Source organism: Trichoplusia ni, chromosome 26, assembly GCF_003590095.1.
Source record: "Trichoplusia ni isolate ovarian cell line Hi5 chromosome 26, tn1, whole genome shotgun sequence".
NCBI classification, from domain to species: Eukaryota; Metazoa; Arthropoda; class Insecta; order Lepidoptera; family Noctuidae; genus Trichoplusia; species Trichoplusia ni.
In genome coordinates this window covers 2,816,075-2,843,751 of record NC_039503.1, presented here as the reverse complement: position 1 = coordinate 2,843,751, position 27,677 = coordinate 2,816,075, and the positions used below count along the sequence as shown (strand labels likewise).

Genomic DNA, 27,677 nt, shown 5'->3' with positions numbered 1-27,677 from the left:
TTTGACGTTGCTTAGATCGACAACCGTTTCTGAAATACGTCGGTCTGAGCTTTCATCGCATCGATCTATGACGGTATCTTGAGTGTGGGTTAAAGTAGAATCGGACTTCGTTTTGCTGATATCACTGAAGGTTTCTAATTTACTTATAGTTATATCTGACTTCGATTTCTCTGATAGCGACGGCGTCAGACTTTTCGAATGAAATTTATCCTTCGTAGTGTAATTCTCCATGTATTTAATAAGCATTTCTACTAAAGTTTCAGCGTCTTCTTCAGGCGTTTCATCAATATATGTTAAGTCGTTTACGTTAATACAAGATTCATTTAGACCTGTTTCAGTTTCTACTATCTCTATACTTGGTTTCGGGTCTTCCGGACCGAATAGGAATTCCATTAGGGTTATTTTATTGTCTCCTACGTCATTCTCCTTCTCCATACATCCTGTGGTCGCGAGAAAATCCATTAAAGTCTCCATTTTAGCTTCTAATTCAGTATTCATCTTACTCGGTACGAAAACCTTTGTTTCTTCCGGAGTGACTTCACTTTTGAAACAGCTGCCTCCACTGCTCTTTCTGTCTCCTCTTTGACTTTTAACGATAGTGAAGAAGAAATCGATTAAGTTAGCTATTCTTCTTTCGGTTCCTTCTTCATCAGAGCTCAAATCGGATTCTTCTTTGACTAGCGGGCACCGTTTTGGAGTTTCTTCAAATTTTCTGGCGAACACAGTCTCTTGTACGACCTGGAGGAGGTCTCGAGCCAGCCTGACTGGGGAGCGAGTGTCGGTGTGGATGGCTTCGTAGGAGAAGCCCGCGGGGGCGGAACGCCGCCGGTCGCGGTCGCTGCGCAGGAAGTCCCACAGGGAGCCCAGCTCGGACGACAGGGAAGCCCTATGGTTGGCCAGGCGGGTGCCCAGCCGCCGGAAGACCTGTGGGGAGAGGTTCTGGTGAGAATATTAAATTGTGGGGTTGTTCTAGTGACTTGTTCACTCTTATACTCTATACGATGGTAGAGGGCTTATGCTGTTTATAGTTATTTGTTTTCTTTTCCATTCCACGATTGGATAGTAGTTTCATTACAACTTATAGAGTTTCCTGCCGTTTTTTTCAATAATGATATTTTGGAAACGTGCAACAAGAGTCTGATTAACGTTTCACCAATGTGCCCAATTTTTTTATTACAAAACTTGTCGCAAACTTCTGACGTATTATTTAAGACGTTTCCTCCCTCTACCTCCAAGACAGAGTGCCGTAAGAGCTAGTTACCTGCCACACTCAGGAGCGCCACGCGCGCAGTTTCCTTAGAGAGAGTCTCTTGAAGCGCGCCACTTGCGCCGCCAGCGCCTCCGCACCCCCCGAGCCGCCGCCCTCGCCCTCCGAGTGCACCTGGAACATGAGTCACATCATCATAGTATCATAGTTACAATAGTGACGGTAAATAAATGTAAATAAATGCGGACAACATCACATACATTGTTCTGAACGTAACGTTCAAAGTTAGTTGCTAGCACTTGTGTTTTATATTCAGATACAAAGAAGGTACACCCAGACCCGAGACGATGTAGAAATGTGAATTTTTACATCGACGCGACCGGGGATCGAACCCGGAACCTCAGAGCTAGCGACACCTTGAAACCGGTGCGTACGATGCAATGAATTACTCCTGATTCCGAAACTAGTCGGGCAATCCCGATAAGCGTGTATTTATCGGGATTGCCCGACTAGTTTCGGACCCAACCGGAGTTCTTAATCATGAGTCACTAAATTCATAATAAAATCAAGTTTGTTTTGACTACGGGGAGATCGAAAACTTTGGATTTAAAGATAGTTAGTTAGTTTATTATTCAGAATAGTTTAAAAATACGCTGCCGTCATTCTCGGTAAGTCTTGGATTTACATTAATACATAGGGTATCAAAGTCCCTTATGTTTTTAATCAATTAGAAAACCTTAATAATAGAGTAATATTTAAAAAAATAAAAAAAACTCTTAAAAAGCTCACTTGCGATTCATTTGAGCTGTTGCCCTCTGGCCTGACCGCTACATATCGAAAATGAAAATGATCCCACGATCAAAAATCCGGTAAAAAAATTTCATCCTATTTGTTAATCTTGGTTATAAAGTATCTATTTACTGTGTACCAAGTTTCGTCTAACTCCGTTCAGTGGTTGTTGTGTGAAAGAGGAACAAACATCCACGCATACAAACTTTCGTGTTTATAATATTAGTAGGGTCTCACCTCTCTCATGGTGGGGGCCACTTACACGTCGGCCTCCACACAACACGAGAAATGACCCACCCACACTACTGGCCGGCGGAAGCCGTAGTCGATGTACGATTGCAACGCATTGCCATACACCGACACAACAACGCGGTTCAGGTTTCGTCAGTAAGAGTCTGACACTACTCATTTTCTCCTCCGAGGGAATGGGTGTCCATGAGGATTCCCCCGCCTTAACAAAAAGGAAAAAAGGGTCTTACCTCTCTTGTGCTCGTTCTCTTTTGCATGTAACTCCTCATGTCCTTATCTGAGTGGCCCTTCGCACGCGCTATGCCCTTACCGAGAGGCGCCGTTGACACTCTCCTGTAAATAGAAAAAAGCCTCTGTCTATTATGGGTGACTGGCCTTTTGGTCTAGTGGTACGAGGCCCTGACTGCTATACCGGAGGTTGTGGGTTCGATTCCCACCCAGGACATATGTTTGTGTGATGATCACGATATTTTTATTATGATTTGTATGTATTTAGAAATATAGAAGTATGTTTATCGCATGCCTAGTACTCATAATACAGCTTCGCTTATTTGAGACTAGATGGCGTTGTGTAAAACTTGTGGAATATAGAAGAAATCAGTGAATATATCTAAACAGAACTAGGTTATCATAAAATTATGGATCCGGAAGTACAAATGACCAAGACGGCTGTATTTGCTTTGAAAAATACATTTATTTACGGCATCAAGTCTTCCACACAAAACGAGTGACAACACAGGTGTTAAAAACATTTGGTATATCTTCATCTGAGAACGTCACATCAGTACTTTAATAACAAAGATGGCGGTCATCAAAGTAGTTCTTATACCTGCAATGCGTGGGGTCGCTGTACGCAGTCTGCACTGGAGTCTTCCCCTCCGAGATGGTTTCTCCAGCGCCGAACCCACCCAGAGGAAAGCCAGTCGTACCTGTATCGAAAATAAATTATTTTAACCTACGGAATAGGAAGTGAAGCTTAGGAGCAGGAGCTCGTGGCTAAGCTATAACCACATAAGTGAATCGTTCACAGGTTAAGCTACGCTTGACGCGGTTGTTGACCATCTTTGTCATAACGAGTTCCTCCGTGAAGGGAGGGGTATAGGCCTCCGATTTACTTATGCCATTGTCCTTTTTCTCTTGCCCACCATTGCCCAACATCCCATTATTGTGTGTGGTATTCATTAATATTAGTAGAAATGTTAGCTATGATATAAAAAAATCGATGTTAAAAAAAGGTGCCCTACGGTTTTCTGTTATTTTAGTTAACCCATATGTTCCTATGACGTCATATCATTATATTTTCTTTTCATGTTAGTACGGTATTTTTTTTATCTCTTATGATAAAAATATAATCTTTTGTCTAAATTCTTAATTCTTATAATCTCTGCTATTTAGAATTTGGGGTTGCGTTTTACCTGCAATAGCTCCTCTCGTCATACTGAGCCCTCTCTGTATCCTCGCTATGGCAGCTCTGTGTCGTGGTAATGGTGCTGAACTGCCTTTCTCCTGAAGAACGAACCTTCCTAAAGTCTTCCAGCCAGCCTGCAATTAGAATATTTATATGAAAATATTCTGGTCTTGGCTTGGGTTACTGCCGTGCCCTCAAAATTGAGGCCATGGTCATGGTACAATAACTGGTGCCCAGATTGAAGGCCAACCCCAATGACTATTGTCAGCAGGGATAGCCGAGTGGTTGACGTCACCACGCCAAACCCAATGTACGCGATCCGATCTCCGCGTCGGAAAAGCATTTGTGTGATCCACGAATGCTTGTTTTGAGACTAACGTTTATGAAACTTAACGATACAATGATTTGAAAGGTGCTACGAAAGGCGAATTTTCTACGGATCATTAGTAAGCTACAAATTCCAACTCGACGTGGCTACGAAAGTCAAATTTTGTAGCAAATGCTCCATCTATAATTCCTAGTCAAGCCAACCTTGCTTCAAATGACAACATTGCTATTTCTGCGAAAGATTTTAGTGTTTTGCTGCTTGCGGAAGAATTTGCTACGAATAATCCATCTACTAAGATTACAATGCTTTGAATGCAACATTTGCTACAAGAACGGTGCTCACCTGTGCTGCGTAGACCACTTCATCATCAGCTAGTGCCCTCTGCTGCGGACCAGTACCAGCCCGACCACCCCACTCCAACTCTTCAACGAGAACGAATCTAGAAAATAAATGAATAACTTTCGTTGGAAACTCTAGCAAATACGCTTATTTCATGTTTTATAACGATATAATAATATGTATATTACATTTATAATATGTATATTAAGACCCAACCGGAGTCCTTAATCATGAGCTAACGCGGCAGGATTAAGGACTCCGGTTGGGTCCGAAACTAGTCGGGCCATGCCGATAAATACGCGTGAGTAAACCGTTACATCATTTAATAATAAATCAGTCTCACGATAGTAAAAAAAACGTTTGTTACGGTCATAAAAAATGGCTTACCTCTTTGGATCATCATGACACCGAGCCTTGGTTAAAGCTTGATAGACGACGTATGATGCTGAAGCGCTAAGAGGGACCTGAAAAAGAAGACGAGATAAATCCTCCTTTAAAAATAAATTATTATACGCATTCATTCCTATTAAGCACAAATCATTTGCCGTTTCATTAAACGATTGATTACCAAGTACAAAAAAAGCTGAATAGTTTTTAAATTCTTTGTAACGTGAATTCATGGCATCAATAAAACGATAAAATTTTGATCTAAGCCCATTGCACCTAGTATAATTACCACATTGAAGTATATTTTTATTCAAAGACCATAATTTTTTTTTTTGTAAAAATACTTCTGCCCTTTTTTTGTTAGGCGGACGTATTCTCCAAAAATAGATAAAATGAAAAAGGGATGGAAGGTAACAACTACCATTGTCATACTTGGAGGGTACTTATCTACATTATCAGAGTAACGTGTGTAATGGTCTCGTGGACGTGAAAATAAAACAATAATTAATTTCCACATGCTCTTTATGCGTGCTTACAAAAGCCGTGTCACAAATACAATGAGTTTTAACACTCGGTCTGTGACCTTCGCAAAGCAATTGAATTATGAAGCGTCTTTCGTTTAGCGGGGGAATCATCATGGTTTGTTATGGCGGGGGAATCCTCACGGACACCCACTCCCTCGGGGGAGGAAATTGGTAGTGTCAGACTCTTACTGACTAAACCTGAACTGCCATGCAACGTCATCCGCGTTTTTGTGTCGGTGTATGGCAATGCGTTGCAATCCTTCATATACTTAGGAGATGAAGCCTGTCTAGTTGTTTTTGCCTTTGAGGTTATGTTACTTTATTGGACAAGCAAAGGAAGAAAGGGTTTTACTCACCTTGAGTATAGCGTAAGGGATCTCATGAGACACATTATGCACACAAACTAGGAAGCTGTCAGGTGGCTTCCGTGGCTCATCATCCTGCGTGCTGGACTCCTCATCTGAAGGTACAGACTTGTCACGGTTGCGGTCAGTCGAGGTAGACCTAGAGGGAAAAGTTGTGATGTTGAAAAAAAATATGATGTTTACAAACCCAATTCTATCCACGCCTATAATAAAAAGTTTCAATATCAATTTGGTCGCTTTCCAGGCACTTTCAAAAGGCAAGTCCGTGCACTTCGGTCCACGACTCCAAAAAACTTCAATGTTAGAAACTGCATACACAACGTGTCTGGCAACAAAAGGGGAATGCACAGGACTCGCAACATCTCAATTCTACGATAGAGTTGGTTAATTTGCAATTAGTTTACGCATGCTTTCTATTGCACATGCTTCAATCTTTGAAAAATACACTCGGCCTTTCCGCCCCACTTTCCGTTTAATATCCATAAAAAAAAAAACGCCTCCCTCATTAAGGAAGTTAATCCTTGTGTCGCGGGGGGTTTCACAAACATTCAAGTGACATGCACAAACACACCCAGACTCAGGACAAGCATTCGTGGATCACACAAATGCTTGTCGACACTTCTTCGATTTGTCGTAGCCTCAACCACTCGGCTATCCGTGCAGTTTTTAGTTTAGCTTAGTTTATACCAGTGTTGTTATGGATATCCATATCTGTAACCGAAATTATGGGATAACTTAAACAAAAAAATATCCATAACGATAATCGAATCCGAAATTAAAGCTTCGCATAGTTTCGCATAGGGCGGAGTCATTAGGCGGTGCGCGGTGGTCTGCCGGCCGGGCAAACCAGAAACTTATCACGACGTGTCATATTTATTATTTCTACTTTACAGTAAACATGACATGTCAACCTGACACAAAACTGACAGAAACCCAACAGCTGACACCTTTCATTTTACAGTTCCTTAAAAAAATAATATCCGTAACCGAAACTATCGGATAATCCGAAATAATTGAATATCCATAACCGTAACCGAAACCTATATTATATTTTACAAATATCCGTATCCGGATCCGAAATTATATATCCATAACATCCCTAGTATATACCCCATCTTCATTCCTATTCCTTACCTGATGCTGGTAAGCCAAGCCCTGCTACTGGGGTCGTCCCCGACCCTCTTGAGCAGCAGTCTCGCGGCGGGGCGCGCGCTGGCGGCCCGCAGCACGCGCTCGTGCGGCGCCAGCACGCGCTGTGTGGGCGCGCGGGACGACACCTCCTCCACCAGGACGTAGCTGCCGCGGGCTGAGCGGCATACGCCGGCTTTAGTCAGGCATTGGGCTATGGCCTGAGAAGAGGAGAAATGTATAAGTTCCTATCATCATTCTAGGCCTTTTTTATAGTAACCATCGTAAGACTGATTCATTATTAAATGATACGACGCGAGTTCGCCGCGTCAGCTCATGATTAAGGACTCCGGTTGGGTCCGAAACTAGTCAGGCGATCCCAATAAATGCGCAGGAGTAGACCGTTGCATCATTTAATAATCCTAGCATTTTTCCCAACTATGTTAGGGTCGGCTTCCAGTCTAACCGGATTCAGCTAAGTACCAGTGTTTTACAAGGAGCCACTTCCTATCTGACCTCCTCAATCCCCTTAGTTAGACTAGCTGTCAGACTTTTTAGATTACCCTTAACGACTGTTGAAGTTATGTATATAACGTAAGCAACGGTAAGTGACGTCACACGAGATTTTGTTTCACTTTATCCCCTGTTTTTGTTTACGAGGAGAAAAGAAAAAAAATATCCAATATTTTTGAAATATCTGACGGACTACATAATCCATACTAAAATCTGTTAAGTCCACTAGTAATTGCCTATATCTGTAGCCTACTCACCTCATTAGCTGTGGTATCCTGGGTCACTTTCAGTATGGAGTAAGGCTCATGCCTCGCCACCGCGTATACCACCAGGAAGTGTATCTTCCTCCTCTCGTGGGGGGAGGAGGGCTCCAGATCTCCGCGACAGCTCTCCCCGGCGAGCTCCTCACAGCAGCGGGAGAAGATGAGCAGAGAGGCCATGTTTAGAGGCTGGTTTGTTGGTGATCTAGATATGGGAATAGAGATGTTACAAATACATAAAAAATGTGGAGTGTCAGTTTGTAATATTGAAATGTACGGTATATACACTAAGGAATTGTTATTTTTAAACGATGACAGTCTGTGTGTTTTTACGGCTAATCTCTGAAATATCTTTATTGAATTTGAGGGGATCTTTATTGGCAGATAGCTGATTTCATAAGGAGCAACTTATGCTGTTCTTGTTATAGAGAAATAATGTAAATTTGTTGAATTCCATTGACGGGGACAAAGTCGCAAGTCACGGTAGTCACTAGTTTAAAATGGCAAGTAAACATCGTGTCTGTCAGTAGGTTTTACAAACATTCGCAAAGCACAAAGACCAGACAAGCACCCAGACTCACAACAAGTTTTTATGGACACAAATGTTGGTCGGGGTCCGAAGAAGACAAGCTTTTTCCAATAGTGAAAATGTGGGCTGCTATAATAGCATTCTCGCCTCGCCTTTACCGGACGAGGCGAGAATGCTTTATAGCCTTATGATAATGGCCATGAGATTGCGGGCAGGTCACTAGTTATATTATTATATTATGTAACTGCTAATTAAAAAAAAATATCTGTATCAATCATCGGGGTGACATCTTCTATTCAGAAAAAAACCCCGTAAATAAAAAGAAACAAAAAAATGTTGGTCCTACCCGGGATAGCGCTCCTCCAGCATTTTTGAACCTGTAAAATTATTACTAGAAAACAAGCTAATTCCACTGACCTTAATCTAACATGTCTGTATCCTGGTCTCAGACACTGCAGTGGTATAACTCGTTGTGACAGCATGTAGTTTGTATCAGCATCGTATATATCGAAACGAAGAAATGCCAGCTCCGGAAAGTTGATCTGAAAGCAAGGGAAATTGGTTTGAAGACTTATTTTGTATAGTTTAGTAAGTATGTATATGATTCTATTGTATTTAGGTAAGTACATTTTAAGCCTAGAAAAATGAGGTTACCAAATTAAGAATCAATTATGAAATGTTTTTATAAGTCTGTGTGTGGATTTGTGAAGATCTTTTATCTTTTTTTTTCTATAAGTTACATCTGTACATCACTAGATTTTTCCCATTTATTCCCAAGCGGTTGCACCTAGGTATAAGTGTTTTACAAGGAGCGACTGCCTATCTATCATATCAACCCAGTTACCTGGGCAACACTATACCCCTTAGTTAGACTCTTTGTCAGACTTTCTAGCTTCTAACTACCTGCAACGACTCCCAAAGTTGTGTTACTGATAGCTGCCATAGCTGGGATCCATAATTTAACATGCCTTCCAAAAAACGGAGAAACTCGTTATGAAATAGATGGTCACCCATAAACGAATCAACTGTATTACATTAGCTTAACCTGTAATCGATCCATTTTTTTAGTTGTTTCTTAGCTTAGTTCTTCAGTTAAACTTTTCAATCTTACCTTAAAATTAAAAGTCTCATTCCAAATCGGGTTCAAAGCGTTTTTCCTCGCAACTTTCGTTCTGATCTTCTTGCAGTCAGCCGGGACTCCTAATATCTCCACTTCAACGAAAGCGTTATAGAAAGAGTATACGTTTTCTGCCACATACTGTCCTGATATGACTGCTAGGGTCAGGTGAGCGGCGTGGATGCCGTCGAACTCCTTATCCATAGGGTTAAACCTAGAGAAAGAGAAAATACGTTAGGGAATTTTGGAAAAAATGTATTCTGGGTGTAGACGTGATAAGTGGTTATAAAGCCTCCAACCCAGAGGGCACGGCTTGGAGTTATGTCGGATCTCCACCGACTAAGCGTACCCTCGGTATGCTACCGAGGGTATGGTACCGAGGGTACCTTCTACTGCTTAAGCTAGAGACACCGGATCACTCGCGCATGCTCTGCGTGACTCGGCCTGAGTCTACCTACAACCCTAACTGTAGTTCTTAAAAAAAACAGTTTTTAGCAAAATTTCAATCCTTTTCCTACGTTTTTATACACTCGCTTTCTTGTTTGTTAGTTTGTCGTTCCCGTTGGATTTTCGCAACTCAATTATAAAGCACTTCCCGATAAGCTAGCAGGCTGGTTATCGGGCTGGTCGCTTCAAACCCGATGACAATGCAATTTACAACTTGAAAAATAGCTGGACCGATTTTGATAAACTTTAAATGGACATTGAAAAACGTGGGTCTTTAGATTTTTTAAATCTATAATTTTTTTACCTTCGATATGCGATATGGCCTGGGTCCCACATCACGCTAGGTTTCCTCACATAGCCGGCAGAACCGTTGCTCTCATACATGGCCGCGTTGACCGCCATCGCCGCGTCTTCCGTCTGATAGTTCAGTGCCACTAGCTGCACGCCGCAAGACCAGAAGGTCACAGGATCGAAGTTTGATGAGTCAATTCTTAGGCTGGAAAGTAGGTTTATATAAGAATGTTGTTTTTTTTTGGGATAAATAGAAAATTAGAAGATTTTTTGCATTGTTTTTTGTTATTTAAAAGCACGGCGCAAGGTATAAGGTGTTTAGTCCTTGTTCGCGTTGGGTTTGGCAACCATTTAAGTTATATGCGCAAAAACACCCAGTTTGTAGATATGAAAAGCAGTATTTTAGAAACATAAATGAAGCGATTTCAATTATTCTCACATTAGATTTTCTTTGTTTTAGTGGTGAGATAGGTAAGGAGAAAATACAGTACTTTGTTTCAAATTCAATTCACAAACAATTGTTCATCTCTCAGCCCTCTTTAAACTTAATAACATAGTTGCAAATTCTATCTAAATATTTTCGCATTAGAAAAACGCGAACACACACAAATTATTTTAACCTAACAAGGACATCCCCTCTCCTAAACCTTTTTTGTATAATTACAAATAAATTCACTCTTAAACAAATTTGTAGCGTCCAAATGACTGTTCCCATACGATTTATATTATACTAGCTTTACACCCGGGTCAAGGTCGGTTATATCGCGTTTCCAAGAAAACTGCAAAAATCCGGGATAAAAACTATCCTATGTTCTTTCTCAAGGTCAACTCTCAGGTTCAGTGGTATAGGCGTGAAAGCGTAACAGACAGACAGACAAATAGACAGACAGACAGATAGATAGACAGACAGACAGACAGATAGACAGACAGACAGACAGATAGACAGACAGACAGATAGACTGACAGACAGATAGACAGACAGACAGATAGACAGACAGACAGATAGATAGACAGACAGATAGACAGACAGACAGACAGACAGATAGACAGACAGACAGATAGACTGACAGACAGATAGACAGACAGACAGACAGATAGACAGCATTTCGCATTTATAATATTAGTAGGGAGTGTAATGTATTCTCACCCGGCGGGATAAGTCCTTACAAGTTGTGTCTCTGTGTGTCCGATCAGAGCCATGGGGTGTTTCCTGCAGATCTTCTTCCCGATGGCTTCGTTGACGGAGGAGCAGCGGTAGCAGGGGTGGTGCACTGCGGGCGCGTTCAGGCAACGAGCGCGGGGCTGTTGAGCTAGCTGCTGAAGATTAAAAACAAATGGAATATTTGTTTTTTTTTCCACAACTCTAACACAAAGCCATCTAGCCTCAAACTAAGCAAAGCTTGCATTATGAGTACTAGACAACTGATAAACATAACAATTCTAAATACAAAAGTATTATAGATAACTTACACCCAGACTCAGAACAAATGATCGTGATCATCACACAAACACTTATCAGGGGGGGGGGGGAAATCGAATCCACAACCCTCGGTATAGCAGTCAGGGCCACTAACCACAAGACCAACAGGTTGGGTCTTAGGTTGTCTTAATTGCCAAGAGCCTCGACCAACATCTAAGGATGTTCTTGTTGGGCGACCCCCTTCCCCTTTGACCGACGGGTCAAGGGTTTGATTCAGAGAGCGGTAATTCTTCAACTAATTGATAAATATTTTTCTTTTGTCCCGCACTCATAAATTGAACAAATTACAATCAATGGAAGCGTGACGTCACGATTGTTTAAATACTTTACGTCAAAATTTAAAGCAGTTTCAATGAATCAGCCTGTCGAGATCCACTGCTGCTGGACATGGCCACCCTCACCCCCCGGGTGTTGCACCACAACACCCTCCGGTCCTCCGCCCTCCGCATCTAATCCGAGCCAGCAACCTTTTTTAGGTCATCGGTCGATTGGCGTCTGCCAATTTTTGTCGGCTTGCCTTGTTCAGGTAAAAGCAAAAATACAATTCTAATATTTTTTTGTCCTGCCAAAGGTCTTGACTGTGTATACCCAGTCATTCCTATTACATGTCAGATGGGACTCAAACCTGCGAGAAATGTTTGATTCTCTTACCGTGCTAGCGGAGTCACTGCTCTCAGACGACTCGAAGCTGCTCCCTGGAGCATTCTCCTTTGGCACACTGCTTGGCTGCTTGATCGAGCTGCGTGGTGATAGTGGGTTCAATGCTCGGAATTTTATCGCCTGTGGGTAAAAGGGGATGTGTGAAAAATAATAATTATTATTATTTACTAAATACAGATAACTCAGTTAATTTGAATATGAACTTCACCAAATATATAAACTTTCCTAGTGATAAAAGTCAAACAAGTTGTAAAAGTCAAAACATAAAACAACAGCTAAAAACAAAAGAAAATTCAATTCAACAATATTTCAAATCAAAATCCACTAATAATCAGCCCCAGTCAATAAAGTCAAAATAGTCGTAAAAGTAAAAAAAGTCAAAAACGTCAAAATAGTCGTGAAAGTCACAAAAGTCTTACCTGTACATAAGTGACCATATCACTAAGTTCTCTCGCGATCTGATTGCTTCTCTTCCTATTGGTCGCGTGCTTGACGCTCCCGGACGCAGTCTCTGCGTCTCCCTCACTCCTTCTGAAGCTCTGGTAGAGGGAGAGAGAGGTCCGACCGCATTTGTCTTCCATCGAGTTTAGGATTTTGTGTAGTTCTTTTTCTGTGAAAGATGGGTATCATTAGAGAAACTATTCAAATATTTTATTTTAATTTTTACTTCCGTAGTATAGGTACGTAATTTATACTACACGAATAGCCGAATGGTTGAGGTCGCCACGCCAAATGTAGTGAATGTGAGGTATTGCGGGTTCGATGCCCGCGTCGGATTAGTGTGTGTGTGATCCACGAACGGTTGTACTGAGTCTGGGTGTCTTTTGCATGTGACTTGAATGTTTGTGAAACACCAAAATCCTTAAATCGCACGAACCCGTGAAAAACGTCAATTATAATGTTCCACAACTTCAACACAAAGCCATTTAGCCCAGACAACCAAACACATACATAAAAAAATACACGCAGACAGAAGACAAACATTTGCCATTAATGAGAATCGAACCCACGCCTTCCGGTAAAGTACTCCATCATTATGGGCCTCTAACGACTAAACCAACAGGCCAGTCACACTACCATCCTTCAGTTTCCTTATGTCATTACCATCTAGTTCCTCATCATCCTCATCATAGTCCTCATCTGAGAAGTACTCCGTGAGGGAGCTGCCAGCCGACTGGTTGGACATGATGGAGCTGGTCCTGTTGCTCTGCTCCGGGAGGGACGTGGATGTGTGGCGGATGCCGTTGGCCCTGGGAGAGTACAATAGAAGAACGTATACTAGCATCTTCTGTCTTTTTTTGATTACTATCGTGAGGAGAGTATCATTATTAAATGATGCAACATTCACGCTTCAGCGCATGATTGGAGTCTTAGTAAACCGTTACATCATCGGCCCAGCCTTTTCTTATGTTAGGGTCGGCTTCCAGTCTAACAGGATGCAGCTAAGTACCAGTGTTATACAAGGAGCGACTGCAGATCTGACCTCCTCAACCCAGTTACCTGGAGAGCACGATACTCCTTAATTGGACTAGACTTTCAATCTTCTGACTACCTGTAACGGCTGTCAAAGATGTGTGAATAACAGCCGGGATCCACAATTTAACGTGACTTCCGAAACCAGACGAATTCGTTAGACAAAGATGGTCGTCCATCTACGGACTAACCGCGTCAAGCGTAGCTCAACCTGTGATCGATTCACTTATGCAGTTATAGCTTAGCCACGAGCTCCTCAATCAGTAAACCGTTACATCATTTAATAATGAATAACTCTCACGATAGTTACTATAAAAATATTAACTGCGTATCCAGAAAAGTTGTTATTAGAAAGATACCTGAATGCTGTTGACAACACGCCGCCATAGCCCTGCGCTGAACTGGCAGCCGTCAGACCTATCGTAGGACTGGATTCTATAGGCAGCAGCTTCTTATTCTTTATTAGGACCTGAAAAGTATGAATAGGGCTGTAAAATTATTCAGGAAACGAATAACAATAGAAAACTGGGGTCGAAATATTGGATTCTAAAATCGTGTGATGGATACGCATATGAGAAGAGGTCTTTGCTCAGATATCTATGGGTTGTTATTATAAGAGGAATGATGACTGGGTATAAAAAGAACAAGTCTCATTAGTCCCTCAGTTAGATAATTGAAAAGTATGAGACACGTATTTTTTCCTTTTTTCAGAAAAACTAGAATTGACAAAGGTTAACTGCTTTAAAGTTTAGGAGAGGGGGCTTGTGACGTAACGATAGAGTAAAATTTATACTCAATCGTGACGTCACGCGTAAGTTTCATTCACTGTAATTTGGTCAATTGATGTTTGCGGACAAATTAAAAAATACGTATCCATTATTATACAAAAACAACAAGACGGACACTGCAAAAAAAAATTGTCATCATCCCTATTGTATAGCACGGTAGCTCTGCGTGGAAGAAAAGCTCTTGAAGTCTATTTTTTATGAACAAGTTATATACATTCAAAGATACGTTTTGCAAAAAATTGTCATCATCTCTGTTATTATATCGTTATGAATTTTAGTAAAACAAGTGTTTTTATACTAATATGGAAAAGGTTGCTTAAAAAAACCATATTTCGGTGAAAACTATTAAAATTACTCTATGTTTTCAAAGAAATTCTCCCAGATACCTCAAAGTCAAATAAATATTTAATAATATAATTTATAAAGAGTTTTATAGTAAGTACCTTATATTTGAGCTGCTCAGGGCTCGGCAGCCGCGGCTCGTCCGTGTAGTCGACTTCAAACAGGAATGACGTCACAAGTTTGTCTCCGAAAACTGCCTGGATGAATACAAATCAATAGAGGACCAGTAATCATGTTAAAGATAATCCTAACTTGGAAATCTCAAAAAAAAATCTATTCTGTTCTTTTCAAAAAACGACTCCCGCAGTAAGGAATTTAATCCTTGTGTCGTGGGGGATTTCATAAACATTCAAGTCACATTCACAAAGACACCCAGACTCAGAACAAGCTTTCGTGAATCACCAAAATTCCTGTCCTACGCGGGGATCGAACCCACGACACGTCGCGCTCCTTGAATTTGGCTTGGTGAATTTAACCACTCGGCTATCCGTGTAGTCAGTGCAGACTGCACTGACTACACGGATAGCAATTAAACCTACATTATCTTTCCAAGATAATGTAGGTTTAATTGCGAAAGAAACCTCAAAAGATGCCGCTTTTGAGGTTTCGACGCTGTCACCTCGTATTGCAATGAAAAAGTTCAAATGTGTCTGAATGATCTTCGACAGGTGACGTGACTTCAACTTGTCAGTTCAATACATTTGAATGATTCGTCAGCGTTAGGGAGGAGACATGTAGCTTGTCTGCAGGTCTTCAGCTCCCTTTCGTAAAGAACAGGAACTGACCTCAAAAGTGCTGGCCATGACCTGCTGCTGCGGCAAGCTGCAGTGGTTCTCAATGCTCAAGATGAGAGGATATGGCGACGTGACGAAGGCACTCCTGGAATATAAGAGACAGAACAATTTGAACTAGGTATTCACATGACATGAAGAAATGTAACATATTGCTATGTAGGTACTGATAGTTTAGGTTTAGTCAGTAACGCGTTAGAATATGCCCAAATGTATAGAAAAGACATTTGGTTTCAACAAGTCACGTGACAGGTCTGTCAATTTCATACATTCGCGAATTTCCTATTAACAATAACAATGGTTTTAAAAGTGTCACAAAATCTCAAAGTCTGGCTTTATTTTACAACGTTGCAACAATAACGATTGTCAAAGTAGCCCTCAGCTAGTTTCAAAGTGTTTTAAAGAGTGGCATTGTTTAAGAACGTTGCTCATTTCCAGACCCAAAAATGGTTCTTAAATTATGATCTGTAGTCTACCTGGCAATAGTCTCCACGACTCTTCTGAAAGGTATCTTCGTTGTAAAGGTGTGACCGTGATAGATGACAGGACTCCCATCGTCTCCGTCCCAGCAGTCCAGCTCCACACACCTGCATCCAGTGAGGAGAACCTGTGGGAGAATCATATTTAACGGTTTGGACAAGAAGGTCTGCTGGGGAGTTTGTTGCGCCGTTTCTTCTCTCACAGCAATATATCACTTAGGAGGCGGTGAAAAACTTATTGAAGGTCAAATGTAATCTGACCTTCAATAAGTGCTACTTAGTAGCCTAATTTGAATAAATGACTTTTGATTTTGATTTTTGAGCTGTGATGATGAAGAATTTGGATAAATACAAAGAATACAATGAACTTTGCTCCATTGGAAGGATTGATAAAGAAGCTCGTGGCTAAGCTATAACTGCACAAGTTGAACTATAACTGATTAGGCTACACTTAGTAGATGGATGACCACCTTTGTCATAATTATCGAGTTACAGTGTGTTTCAAAAGGAATGCTAATTTGTGAGTCCGGCTGTTGTTCGTACATCTTTGACAGTCCGTACAGGTATGACTACCTGTACGTAAAGCTTTCGTCAAGCTTTAAAGTCTGACAACCAGTCTAACTAAGGGGTATCGTGTTGCCCAGGTAACTGGGTTGAGGAGGTCAGATATGCAGTCGCTCCTTGTAAAACACTGGTACGTAGCTGTGTCCGGTTAGACTGGAAGGCGACCTCAGCATAGTTGGGAAAAGACTAGGACGATGAATACATTGAACAAATTGAATCTCTCGTTCAATGACCCCAGTCGCTTGAATTAGTTCATTGTATTCACGTCAGACGAATGTAATAATCAATAATCAACGTAAATAGGTAGAAACGCCGTCTATTTTAAGTTTTAGAATTCTTCTAAAAATTTATTTTTTTGGATTTTATAAAGTAGGTTTTCTATTTAACATTTCGTATACTTTTTACCCAAAATTCTAAAAATATAATTAAGAGGGAAAACTCCCTTAAATATATTTCGAATTTGAAAAGTATTTAACATATTGTACCCATATGTACGAAATATAAACGTTAATTGAAATGAAACTCCATAACGCATTCATTATTACATTCGACTGCTCTCCCTCATTCCGTAATAGGCAAGTTCACTGGTCCGAGACAGACAGCTACCGCGCATGCGCCAACATATTGATTCTTACTTTTCTGTGAACATCGTGGCATTTTCAAGCCAGTCTTGTATCGTATTAGTCGATTTTGTGTCAAGAAATTTCTCTTACTAAAAATAATCGAGTAAGTAAGCCGCACGTTTCGGTCACAGACTAAAGAGTGCTGTCAGTTTGTTGTCAAACATAACCTAATTGTTTGTTGTTTTGCCGGTGGTACTTATTGTATTTTACGCGTTTTCTGTAAAATAAATTGTCGAAATGAAAGAAAATACTGGTGATGTTGATACTAGGAATGTCGTGAAGAACCGGGAGTTGCTTTACCGCATGATTATTAGGTAAGAATTTCATATCATTTGTTGACAATGTTTTTCGACACAAAACTATTTTATTCCCATGTTTTGATTTTTTTGTGCGAAGTTTAACAATAAGTTAGTGACTTAAGTACTATTAAATTCCTTTCTTAAAGATTTCAATGTATTAATTACGAGATATGTCGCCATTTATCCATTTGACACTACAGAAATATTTGACATGTTTATTGTTTTTTTTTAACTCCAGCCAGCTTTATTACGATGGTTTCCAACCTATTGCTGCGACTTTGGCTGCTGCTGTTCATGCCGACCCGCCCTGCCCGCCGAGCGACAGGTCAGTTTGAAAGAAATATTAGCAACATATTTTAGAAAGACAATATGGAACAGAACTAAGAGAAAGTGTCGAATATGCTGCCAGTTTAAACAATACATAACATAAAAGTTCCCAAGTAACAATATTTGACTACTATATCATTATTCTCACAATAACACAGTCGCTAACAAGGAGACCATTTAAATAGGTACACATATTAACTGGTACATCTCTTTCAGGTTAATTAACCTAATGATGGTGGGTCTGCAGCACGAGCCGGACCGTAAAGACCGTCTAGCAGCGTCCAGTGGGGCAGAACATCTACTCGGAACCACCGGCTTTGGTAAGCAATGACTGAGGCTTAACATTATTGTAGTTTTTTTTAAAAGATGTCTATTTACACCTTGCAGCTTCTTTTCCTGCTTTGATAAGATAGTAACTGTATTTCAAGACTATTTCTTTTTTATTTAATAATTTCTTAATTTTTATTTAATTTTCACAAGAAGACTCATTAAAAACTACAGCTAGCCCAGTTAACTAGATAAACTGTTATGCAGTAGGTAGTTAACGAAAGCCTATTTTTCTATCCCCCTATCTTAAGGCTAGCAGTGCCCACCAATGCCATTATCGCCTATGTTCAAAACAATGCTTAAAAACGTGTTTGTTATCCTTTGGGTGGCCGTTAGGACATATATAGGCTGATATTACCATTTTTACGATTACAAATGACACATATATGTCGTATTCCTTTTTACAATTTATTGTGAACCTAATAAATATAATTTATAACACGTTTTTATTGTTTCCTACCCCATCCAGATTTGGAATACGAGATGGATGCATCATCTCTAGCCCCTGAGCCGGCGACCTACGAGACCGCGTACGTGACGTCGCACAAGATGGCGTGTCGCGCGGGCGCCTTCAGTGCCTGCGGACAACTCGTCGCCACTGGATCAGTCGATGCGTCTATTAAGGTATGTTCCCACGTTTTTATACACTCACTTTTCTCGTTTGTTTGTCGTTCCGGTTGGATTTTTTGAGGCACTTCCCGTTAAGCTAGCAGGCTGAGATTTTTAGGATAGCTTCAAACCCGATGACAATGTAATTTGCAGGTATAAAAACGGCTTGACCGATTTTGATAAAATTTGAATGGAAATTTTAAAACGACAAGCGTTCAAATCACGAGCACACACAGGTGCTCCTTATATGGGTCTTACACAGCTCAAACGGCTGGTCAATTTCCGATATATATGGTATTCTTGAAGTATTCTTTAAGTTAAGTTTAGTGATAAAATAGATTTTTTAATTCTCATAATGGGAGTTACTAGTTTTCTGCATTTCTGTGATCCACGAATGCTTGTCCTGAGTCTGGGTGTCTTTGTGCATGTGACTTGTATGTTTGTGAAACATCCCGCGACACAAGGATTAAATTCCTTAATCCAGCAGCTAGGAGTACCTTTTTCAAAATAAAAACTAACTTAACTTTGTTACAGATTTTGGATGTGGAGCGGATGTTAGCGAAGTCGGCTCCGGAGGAGGTGGACCCTGGCAGGGAGCAGCAAGGACACCCTGTTATCAGGACTTTGTGAGTGTTATTACTAAACAATAAAACAAAACTATTCCGAACATTAGTAAATGGTCAAGTATATGAGAGTTTTGCCGACCTCCGTGGTCGAGTGGCGTACGCACCGGTTTCAAGGTGTCGCTAGCTCTGAGGTTCCGGGATCGATCTCCGGTCGGGTCAATGTAAAAATTCACATTTCTACATTGTCTCGGGTCTGGGTGTTTGTGGTACCTTCGTTGTATCTGAATTCCATAACACAAGTGCTTTAGCAACTTACTTTGGGTTCGGAACAATGTATGTGATGTTGTCCGCATTTATTTATTTAAGTACTATTTTTCATCATCATTATCCTATCCTTCTCCCAACTATGTTGTGGTCGGCTTCCAGTCTAACCGGATGCAGCTAAGTACCAGTGTTTTACAAGGAGCGACTGCCTATCTGACCTCCTCAACCCAGTTACCTGGGCAACACGATACCGACCACCTTTTGACCATATTTCAGCATGATTGCCCGACTTTTGTTTTACTAGAAATCTACCTAATATTTTTGTCTAGATACGATCACACCGATGAAATAACAGCTCTAGACTTCCACCCTCGAGAGCAGATCTTGGTGTCAGCTTCTCGCGATTGCTGTATCAAACTGTTTGACATCACCAAGGCGTCCGCCAAGAAAGCTTATAAATCTATAACGGTAATTTATATTTTTTATTCTCCCTTAAGTTCATAGTGTTAAAAATTGACTGGCCTATTGGTTAGTGGCCCTGACTGCTAATCCAGAGGTCGACATCGAGGATTCGATTCCCTAGCCAGGACAATTTTTTTTGAGATGAGCACGATTATTTATTCTATATCTGGGTGTTATTTATCTTTATTATGTATGTATTTAGTGACAATACAAGTTTACCTATTTTAATTCTAGATGGCGTTGTAAAAAAGCTGTTGAACTTTATAATATTGGCTGGTCTTAATAAATAATCCTGTATTAATCACATTATCTACCCTACAGGATGCAGAACAAGTCCTTTGCGTTGCGTTTCATCCTCTCGGCGACCATATTATAGCGTCCAGCACTCAGCCCGTCATACGACTGTATGACGTGACCACGAGCCAGTGCTTCGTGTGCCCGATACCGTCGCATCATCATACGAAACAAGTTAACTCTATTAAGTTAGTAATGTTTACTATAAACTAGCTGTTGCCCGCGACTCCGTCCGCGTGGACTTCAGTTTAATGCCGGGATAAAATGTGGCCTTGATCTAAAGTTCAGGAGTTTCGGAGTTTTGGCGTTGAAGCGTGACAGACAGAGATCCTTTTGCTTTTATAATATTAGTATGGATATTCAAATCAATTACATCTCATATTATAAATGCGGAAGTTTCGCTTTCGCTCCAAAATTATTAAACCGATTGAAATAAAATTGTGGCACGCAGACAGTCAGATTGTGTTTAACGAGCTTTGACAAAAATTCATACAAATCCTTTTAGAATAGACTACGACTTTGAATTTGTTCCTCAAATATTATTTAATTAAAATACGCAAATATGTGCATTTATTAAATTAACTGAACCCTCCAGATTCTCCCCCAACGGCAAGTACTTTGCGAGCGGCAGCGCTGACGGCGCCGTCAAACTGTGGGACACAGTGTCCAACAGATGTTTCAACACCTTCGTGAACGCACACGACGGGTTCGAAGTCTGCTCAGTAGCCTTCACTCGGAATAGCAAGGTGCGTTCAAGTATCAGAATCCCTTGCATTACTCATACAACGTGACTGCACGGATAGCCGAGTGGTTGGGGTCACCACGCCAAACCCACTGTAAACGACGTGTCGCAGGTTCGATCCCCACGTAGGACAAGCGTTTGTGTGATCCACGAATGCTTGTCCTGAGTCTGGGTGTCTTTGTCCTTGTGAATTGTATGTTTGTGACAATAGAATAGCATTCCTTACGGCAGGACCGTTTTTTTTTAAGATATTTAAAATAAAAAAATAAAAAATGTAATTTTTATTAAATGATGCAACGGTTTACTCACGCGTATTTATCGGAATGATTAAGGACTTCGGTTGGGTCCGAAACTAGTCTGGCGATCCCGATAAATACGCGTGAGTTAACCGTAACATCATTTAATAATGAATCAGTCTCACGATAGTTACTATAAAAATGTATTTTTTTGCAGTATCTACTGACATCTGGTCGTGATTCATCGATTAAACTTTGGGAGTTAGCCAGCAGTAGGTGCTTAATACAATACACCGGAGCGGGCACAACGGGTAAGTTTAACTAATAAATATATATTTAAATTAAATTATTAACAATTGCTCTGCATTTTGTAATAAATTAAATTAGTTTTTTAGGATGCTAGCTGAATCATCGCAAGAATTTTATGCTCTTACGCGATTATGTATATTTATGTAAATGATTATTTTTGTATTAAAACCCTTGAAACACAGTACCGTATAAAAGTAAAAAAAACTGGTTATTAGTTCTGATAGATTTCCAAAAAAATATTTAATATGTATTTTTTATTTTATCTCGAAAACATGAAGGGGATATATGTAGTGATTTAAAATTTCGTGAAAAAAAATAATAGTATTATATACCAATATAATGTATTTAAATACATACACAAAATAACAATAAAAAATAAATAAGTAAAATGCTAACATAAATATATATTTTTTGCATGTTATATATAACACATTACATACACGGTGATTTTTTAGTCGTCTTACAAAAGCAGCCCAGTTCGTGTATCCGACGTAAAATACCCCTAGGCGCGATTATTATTTTTTTATCATCAACCAAGATAATAAGTACGAAGAAAATTAAACAAGAGAAATCTGAAATATACTCTTAAAAATGATAAAAACGCCGCCGCCCGCGCCCCTCACCATTGTTACAAGGCTCGGACCGCGCTCGCAACAGAGCTGTATTTCTGTAAAGCTACGAATTGCAACATAATATTGAATAAAAAATGCATTTTTTTTTTCAAATCTCATAAATACCTATTTTTTTATCATGAACGTGTTCTAGTCATTGGATACATGAACTGGGCTGCTTTTGTAAGACGACTAGAAAATCACTGTGTATATAACACATTACATATATTACAATATCTGCATTTACTTACGAAATAACAAAAAAAATGAGATTTTAGATACCGTTTCTTCTCTCCTATGATATTGCTGTGCCCGACAGGGTCCAAAATGGTTCTGTATTATTATATTTTTAAGATCATCATGAACATTATGCAACAACCAACCAAGGGGTATCGTGTCGCCCAGGTAACTGGGTTGAGGAGGTCAGATAGGCAGTCGCTCCTTGTAAAACACTGGTACTTAGCTGAAACCGGTTGGACTGGTAGCCGACCACAACATAGTTGGGAAGAGGCTAGGCCCATGATGATTTACATTATGCAACGCAATAAATCATTGATTTTTGAGTATGTTATAATTAGAAACAGGATGTGTGTCTTGGGTTTTTGTGTATTATTTTTAAAGAATATATTTTATTTCAATATATATTTATAATTATCTATATAGCTATCTATATCTATCTATACTTAGTTTTGTCATCCATCTATGTACGCATGTATATCATCACAAAACAAGCTAGGCATTTAAATCCATTCATTTTTTAATTCACATAATTTTTTGTTTTCTTTGCACACCCATGGTTGACTCTTAGCAAATGCAACAGGTCAGTTCATCATGCATTTTGTACAGAAAATAATGAATTATTAATAATATAAGAAAGTTCAATTATTGTTTAAAATAATTGAATTTTCTTATATGGGACGGGGCTTGTCGCCAGTAGTTTTTAAAGAGGCTAGTTTAATTATGATTGATCATATAGTAATTGCAACGATATTTTAATTAACTTATTGTATAATATTTATTGTGCGAAGTTACGATTTATTTTTTGAAAAAAAAGAATCTCGCACTAAGAAATTTAAACCTTTTCGCATACACAACGACACCCGGACTCGGGACAAGTATTCGTGGATCATGCAAATACTTGTCCTACGCGAGGCTTGAACCCGTAACTTATCGTACACAGTGGGTTTGGCGTGGTGACCTATACCACTTGGCTATCCGTGCCTCTCAATTATTGCGTTTCGTTTTAATAATACGCCATCTTGTATTGCACAATAATATTGATCGCTTAGGGTCCACCAAATAATGTTTTGGTTTAGAAGATCTTACTTTCTTTTCTAAAATTAACTAAGTTATGCCTGAAGCGATTTTTTTCAAAACTTTAAATTCTTTAATAGGGATGATGACAATTTTATCAGTATAATTATTTAAATAAATCTTATTTTTTTTCCCGCAAACATAAATTATTTAAATGACGTAACGATTGTGTATAAATTTTATCAAATCGTTACGTCACAAGCTATCATACCACTAAACTTTAAAGCACTTGGTCTTTGTCAAGTAAGGTAAAAATACTTGTCCAATATTTTTTAATAATCTAACTGAGGGACTGAATACATTTTTAATTTTTATACCGAGTCATCATCCCTATAACATTTATTGTAAAGGGGACAATAATAACCTATATAACTTATGCTAACGACGCTTAAAGGCGAAAGTATGTTGGTAACTTTTTGTCGCTCATACGGCTATGCCAATTTTGTTACAATTTTGCCATTGCGATAGCTGCCATATACTTTAGGTTCATTTAGATAAAGCTAGTAATATCGATTAAGTTGTAGTACATTATTGAGACGCAGTTTTTATATCAATAGTTATTTAACATTGTCAGTAATGTATTGCAATTTTAACGATGTTTTGCAATTTTAATAACTTTCAAACCGAGTCTGCTACAAAGATTGTCAATTTATCTGTATTTTGTAGTGACATTCGTTGTATAGGCTGGCGAAGTCGCAGGCAATATAGGGGTTTAATTCTGTGTTTCAATATAGACTGGTCTTGGTCTAGTGGTTAGTGGCTATGACTGCTATACCAGACGTTGTGGGTTCGATTCCCACCCAGGATAAATGTTTGTGAGATGAGGCATGATATTTTTTTTCCGTGTTTAGGTGTAATTTAATATGATAATATGTGTGTATTTAGAAATAAATAAGTATATTTACAATTATCTAGTCCTCATAAAAAAAGTTGTCTTAGTTTGGGACTAGATGGCGTTCTATGAAAGTTGTAATATACTTATACTAAATTATTTACACCAGGAAAGCAAGATCATCACGCGCAGGCTGTGTTCAACCATACGGAGGACTACGTGATGTTCCCCGATGAAGCTACGACGTCCCTGTGCACTTGGCACTCGCGTAGTGCTAGCCGGTGCCAGCTTATGTCACTAGGGCATAATGGGGCGGTCAGGTATGGTGTAGTTGTAATTAATGTGGGAGTCCCGTTACTTGGGATAAAACATTGTTTGTAAATAAGGGTTTATAGTAAGGCCAACCAGACGAGATAAAGAATGTAAACAGATTTTCAGGGGTAAATAACATTTTTATTTGAATAAACTATTATAAAGTTCAATTTTGGACAAAACTTAAGGAATGAACTTGTTCACAACATGGCGGACCAAATGTTGACAACTGCCGTACTGACTGCTTTCTTGTACCACGAAACACATAACGACAGCTGTCATCGACCAACTGACGCCATAACTGCGTACGAGTGATAAGGACAGGGATAATAATCCCTCGATATCGCAATGTAACTCAGTAGCGGTCCGCTTGTTTACGTTTTCGTCTCGTTGGTCTTACTATAGTTATGATTGACGACGCTTGCTGCTGCGATTCGTTCAAGTTTTCAATACTCGCATAGATTTCACAATAAATATTGAGAACGTATTTTTTTTCTTTTATGTCTTAAACTAAAGTTGATACAGTGAAATAAAATCGCGGGTGACGTCACTTACTAGTACGCTCTTTACTAGCAAGTGATGTAACTAGCCACCATTACTATATATTTTATAATCCAATATGGATCTGTGATCGAATCTTCCTAAATATTTAAGAAGCAGTCGTGGATCATACAAATTCTTGTCCCAAGCGGAGATCGGACCTGCGGCATGTCGTGAGCCTAAGCCTATAGACTACAATAGACTAAGCCTTGTGTTCTCTGGTATATTTATTTTGAATATTCGACGACCTCCGTGGTCGAGTGGCGTACGCACCGGTTTCAAGGTGTCGTTAGCTCTGAGGTCCCGGGTTCGATCCCCGGTCGGGTCAATGTAAAAATTCACATTTCTATATTGTCTCGGGTCTGGGTGTTTGTGGTACCTTCGTTGTAGTTGAATTCCATAACTCAAGTGCTTTAGCAACTTACTTTGGGTTCAGACCAATGTATGTGATGTTGTCCGCATTTATTTATTTATTATTTATTAATATTTTGTTTTCATTTTCAGGTTTATAGTACATTCCGGTACAGCACCAGCGTTCCTGACTTGCAGTGATGACTACAGAGCCAGATTTTGGTATCGAAGAAATACGCATTAAAAGGCAAAGAAAAAAATCTAAACTTTTACCTATGTCGAGTTTATATGATTAATAAAAATTAAATTTAAGATTTTTTCCTATCATAAATATGTTTCATTTAGGCCCTGTTTCACCACATAAGTTCCCGTTAAATTACTTGACAGATTATTTCATACAAAGAATGTAAAAAAATTCAATCTTACTGCCGGATAGCGCATAATCAGGGATTGTGAAACAGGTGTTTGAAATGAAACTACTTTTACGGATTTTATCGCGGTTTAATTTTAGTTTCCGACGTTTCGAAACCTTTGCAGGTATCATGGTCACGGGCAGACTATAAATCCATAAAAGTAGTTTCATTTCAATGTCTAACATTCGCGTAAACCTAAAAAACAGGTGTTTATTAAATAAGGTAACATTTAAGAGTAACACTGATTACGGTATTAATTAATTCATTTAAAAAGGTGATACGACAGTGACAGCTTTGAAAACGCTGTCAAAAATGACATTAGCACGATGTTGAAGTGCTAGTGATGTCTTTTCTATTCTATCAGTTTGGTGTAATCTTTGCAAGTTAGATAATGTTGCCGTTAGTATAATATACAAAAGAAAAATTTTGTAATTTTTAACTCAGCAGTTCTGGTTTTCATTTCGATACGGTCCTGAAATTGTATTCTCGAACCAAGATTGAATAGAGATCCAGTGTTATCACTCTTTTGTAATTAAAGATAACAATTTATAATTCCTAGAATATAATGGAATAAATATCTTGGATGTAACCTGTTTTGTTTCATTTCTATTTTAAGTTTTTATTTTTAAGACACCATGGCTTTATTATTGAGACCTATTAGACTTGCACCGACTGAATACACCCTGGGCCCTTTTTACTGCTTAAGCCAGAGTCACGAGATCGCTCTCGCATGCTCTGCGGTACTTGAGAAGTAACTGTAGAGGCCCATCCCTCACTCCTTATAAAAACTGATGCGCAAGACGACGCGCCCGTCTTTTTTATTATTAGCTGATCGAGTGGCAAGGTTAAGATACAGCGCGGGGACCACGTTCGGTGCTATGGATGTGGTCCCAATATAAGGCGTAGAGGACGATGCTTTTTACAGCTCGGCCTCCACACAACACGAGAAAGCGCCACCGCCCCTCTCTACGGGCCGGCAGAAGCCCACGGTCGGTGTATGAAGGATTGCAACGCATTGCCATACACCGACACAAAAACACGGATGACGTAGCACGGCGGTTCAGGTTTAGTTAGTAAGAGTCTGACACTACCCGTTCCCTCCCCCAAGAAAGCGGGTGACCATGACGCTTCCCGCAACAAAAAAAGGGTTAAGATACGGGCTACCATACGGTAAGCCCTACGATGACCCACATCCTAATCTCACCTCTCAGTTCAACCCCCACCCCATACCATCACCACCCCACATCTATACCACTTACCTGACTGTACAGTTCTACTGAAGACTCGCCCTTCAGCTGGTGTCCAGTGAGGTAGGTATTGTGACTGCTCGCTATGTAGTACTGGCTGAGAGGACCCATCATGTCCTTTGAGATCGCCTTTTGGGCTTCCTCGTCTTCAGAACTTGAGGATTTGCTGTTAAAGAGGATAACTTATGTTAAATTAATAATTGCGAATTTATCGGGGTTGTTCGACTAGTTTCGGACTCACACGGAGTCCTTAATCGTCAGCTGACGCGGCGGAGTCGCGGCAATCTCGATGAATAGGCGTAAGAAAACCGTTGCATCATTTAATTTCAAATATGTATCATTCACTCAAATGTTGCTAATCATCATCACCCCCTGCCCTTATCCATTTTTTTTTATTTGGTGTCGGCGCAACATGTCTTCTTCTTCCATACCTTTCTATCTGACGTCATCTCACAAGAAACACTCTTCTCTCGATCAATCGGGATCGTCCTCTTCCGCTATATCCATCCACATCCATACTTAACACCTTCCTCACCTCATG

At 39.8% G+C, this 27,677-nt stretch overlaps 2 protein-coding genes across 2 annotated transcripts in view; one reads left to right on the top strand and one right to left on the bottom strand.

Moving 5' to 3' along the window:
• Nucleotides 1–833: 833 nt before the first annotated feature.
• The window catches only part of LOC113505537 (1-phosphatidylinositol 4,5-bisphosphate phosphodiesterase epsilon-1-like), a 69,447-nt gene continuing 42,603 nt past the window's right edge, over nucleotides 834–27,677 (bottom strand). Inside the window, exons 22-43 of the mRNA XM_026888304.1 lie at nucleotides 27,149–27,302; nucleotides 15,892–16,022; nucleotides 15,410–15,503; nucleotides 14,726–14,821; nucleotides 13,854–13,963; nucleotides 13,126–13,271; nucleotides 12,441–12,631; nucleotides 12,013–12,141; nucleotides 11,029–11,198; nucleotides 9,895–10,086; nucleotides 9,138–9,357; nucleotides 8,444–8,568; nucleotides 7,495–7,702; nucleotides 6,731–6,945; nucleotides 5,588–5,735; nucleotides 4,708–4,784; nucleotides 4,324–4,420; nucleotides 3,661–3,787; nucleotides 3,075–3,174; nucleotides 2,476–2,578; nucleotides 1,262–1,381; nucleotides 834–924 (exon numbers count right to left, since the gene is read on the bottom strand). Of these exons, the coding sequence (XP_026744105.1) occupies nucleotides 1,271–1,381; nucleotides 2,476–2,578; nucleotides 3,075–3,174; nucleotides 3,661–3,787; nucleotides 4,324–4,420; nucleotides 4,708–4,784; nucleotides 5,588–5,735; nucleotides 6,731–6,945; nucleotides 7,495–7,702; nucleotides 8,444–8,568; nucleotides 9,138–9,357; nucleotides 9,895–10,086; nucleotides 11,029–11,198; nucleotides 12,013–12,141; nucleotides 12,441–12,631; nucleotides 13,126–13,271; nucleotides 13,854–13,963; nucleotides 14,726–14,821; nucleotides 15,410–15,503; nucleotides 15,892–16,022; nucleotides 27,149–27,302 (2,944 nt within the window). The 3' untranslated portion in view covers nucleotides 834–924; nucleotides 1,262–1,270. The remainder of the gene's footprint in view (nucleotides 925–1,261; nucleotides 1,382–2,475; nucleotides 2,579–3,074; nucleotides 3,175–3,660; nucleotides 3,788–4,323; nucleotides 4,421–4,707; nucleotides 4,785–5,587; nucleotides 5,736–6,730; nucleotides 6,946–7,494; nucleotides 7,703–8,443; nucleotides 8,569–9,137; nucleotides 9,358–9,894; nucleotides 10,087–11,028; nucleotides 11,199–12,012; nucleotides 12,142–12,440; nucleotides 12,632–13,125; nucleotides 13,272–13,853; nucleotides 13,964–14,725; nucleotides 14,822–15,409; nucleotides 15,504–15,891; nucleotides 16,023–27,148; nucleotides 27,303–27,677) is intronic.
• On the top strand, nucleotides 17,220–25,798 carry LOC113505538 (cleavage stimulation factor subunit 1). Its single transcript, XM_026888305.1, has 11 exons — nucleotides 17,220–17,395; nucleotides 17,619–17,705; nucleotides 17,924–18,027; nucleotides 18,504–18,658; nucleotides 19,178–19,269; nucleotides 19,803–19,941; nucleotides 20,257–20,417; nucleotides 20,825–20,975; nucleotides 21,425–21,518; nucleotides 24,443–24,593; nucleotides 25,630–25,798. Exons 1-11 carry the CDS (start codon nucleotides 17,319–17,321, stop codon nucleotides 25,718–25,720), a joined length of 1,302 nt encoding a protein of 433 aa, XP_026744106.1. The 5' UTR covers nucleotides 17,220–17,318; the 3' UTR covers nucleotides 25,721–25,798.

Coding starts and splice junctions, on each gene's coding strand:
- LOC113505538 (XM_026888305.1), top strand. CDS start 17,319: ATGAAAGAAAATACTGGTGATGTTGATACTAGGAATGTCGTGAAGAAC. Junction 20,418..20,824: donor AAACAAGTTAACTCTATTAA/GTTAGTAATGTT, acceptor TGAACCCTCCAG/ATTCTCCCCCAACGGCAAGT. Junction 20,976..21,424: donor CCTTCACTCGGAATAGCAAG/GTGCGTTCAAGT, acceptor ATTTTTTTGCAG/TATCTACTGACATCTGGTCG.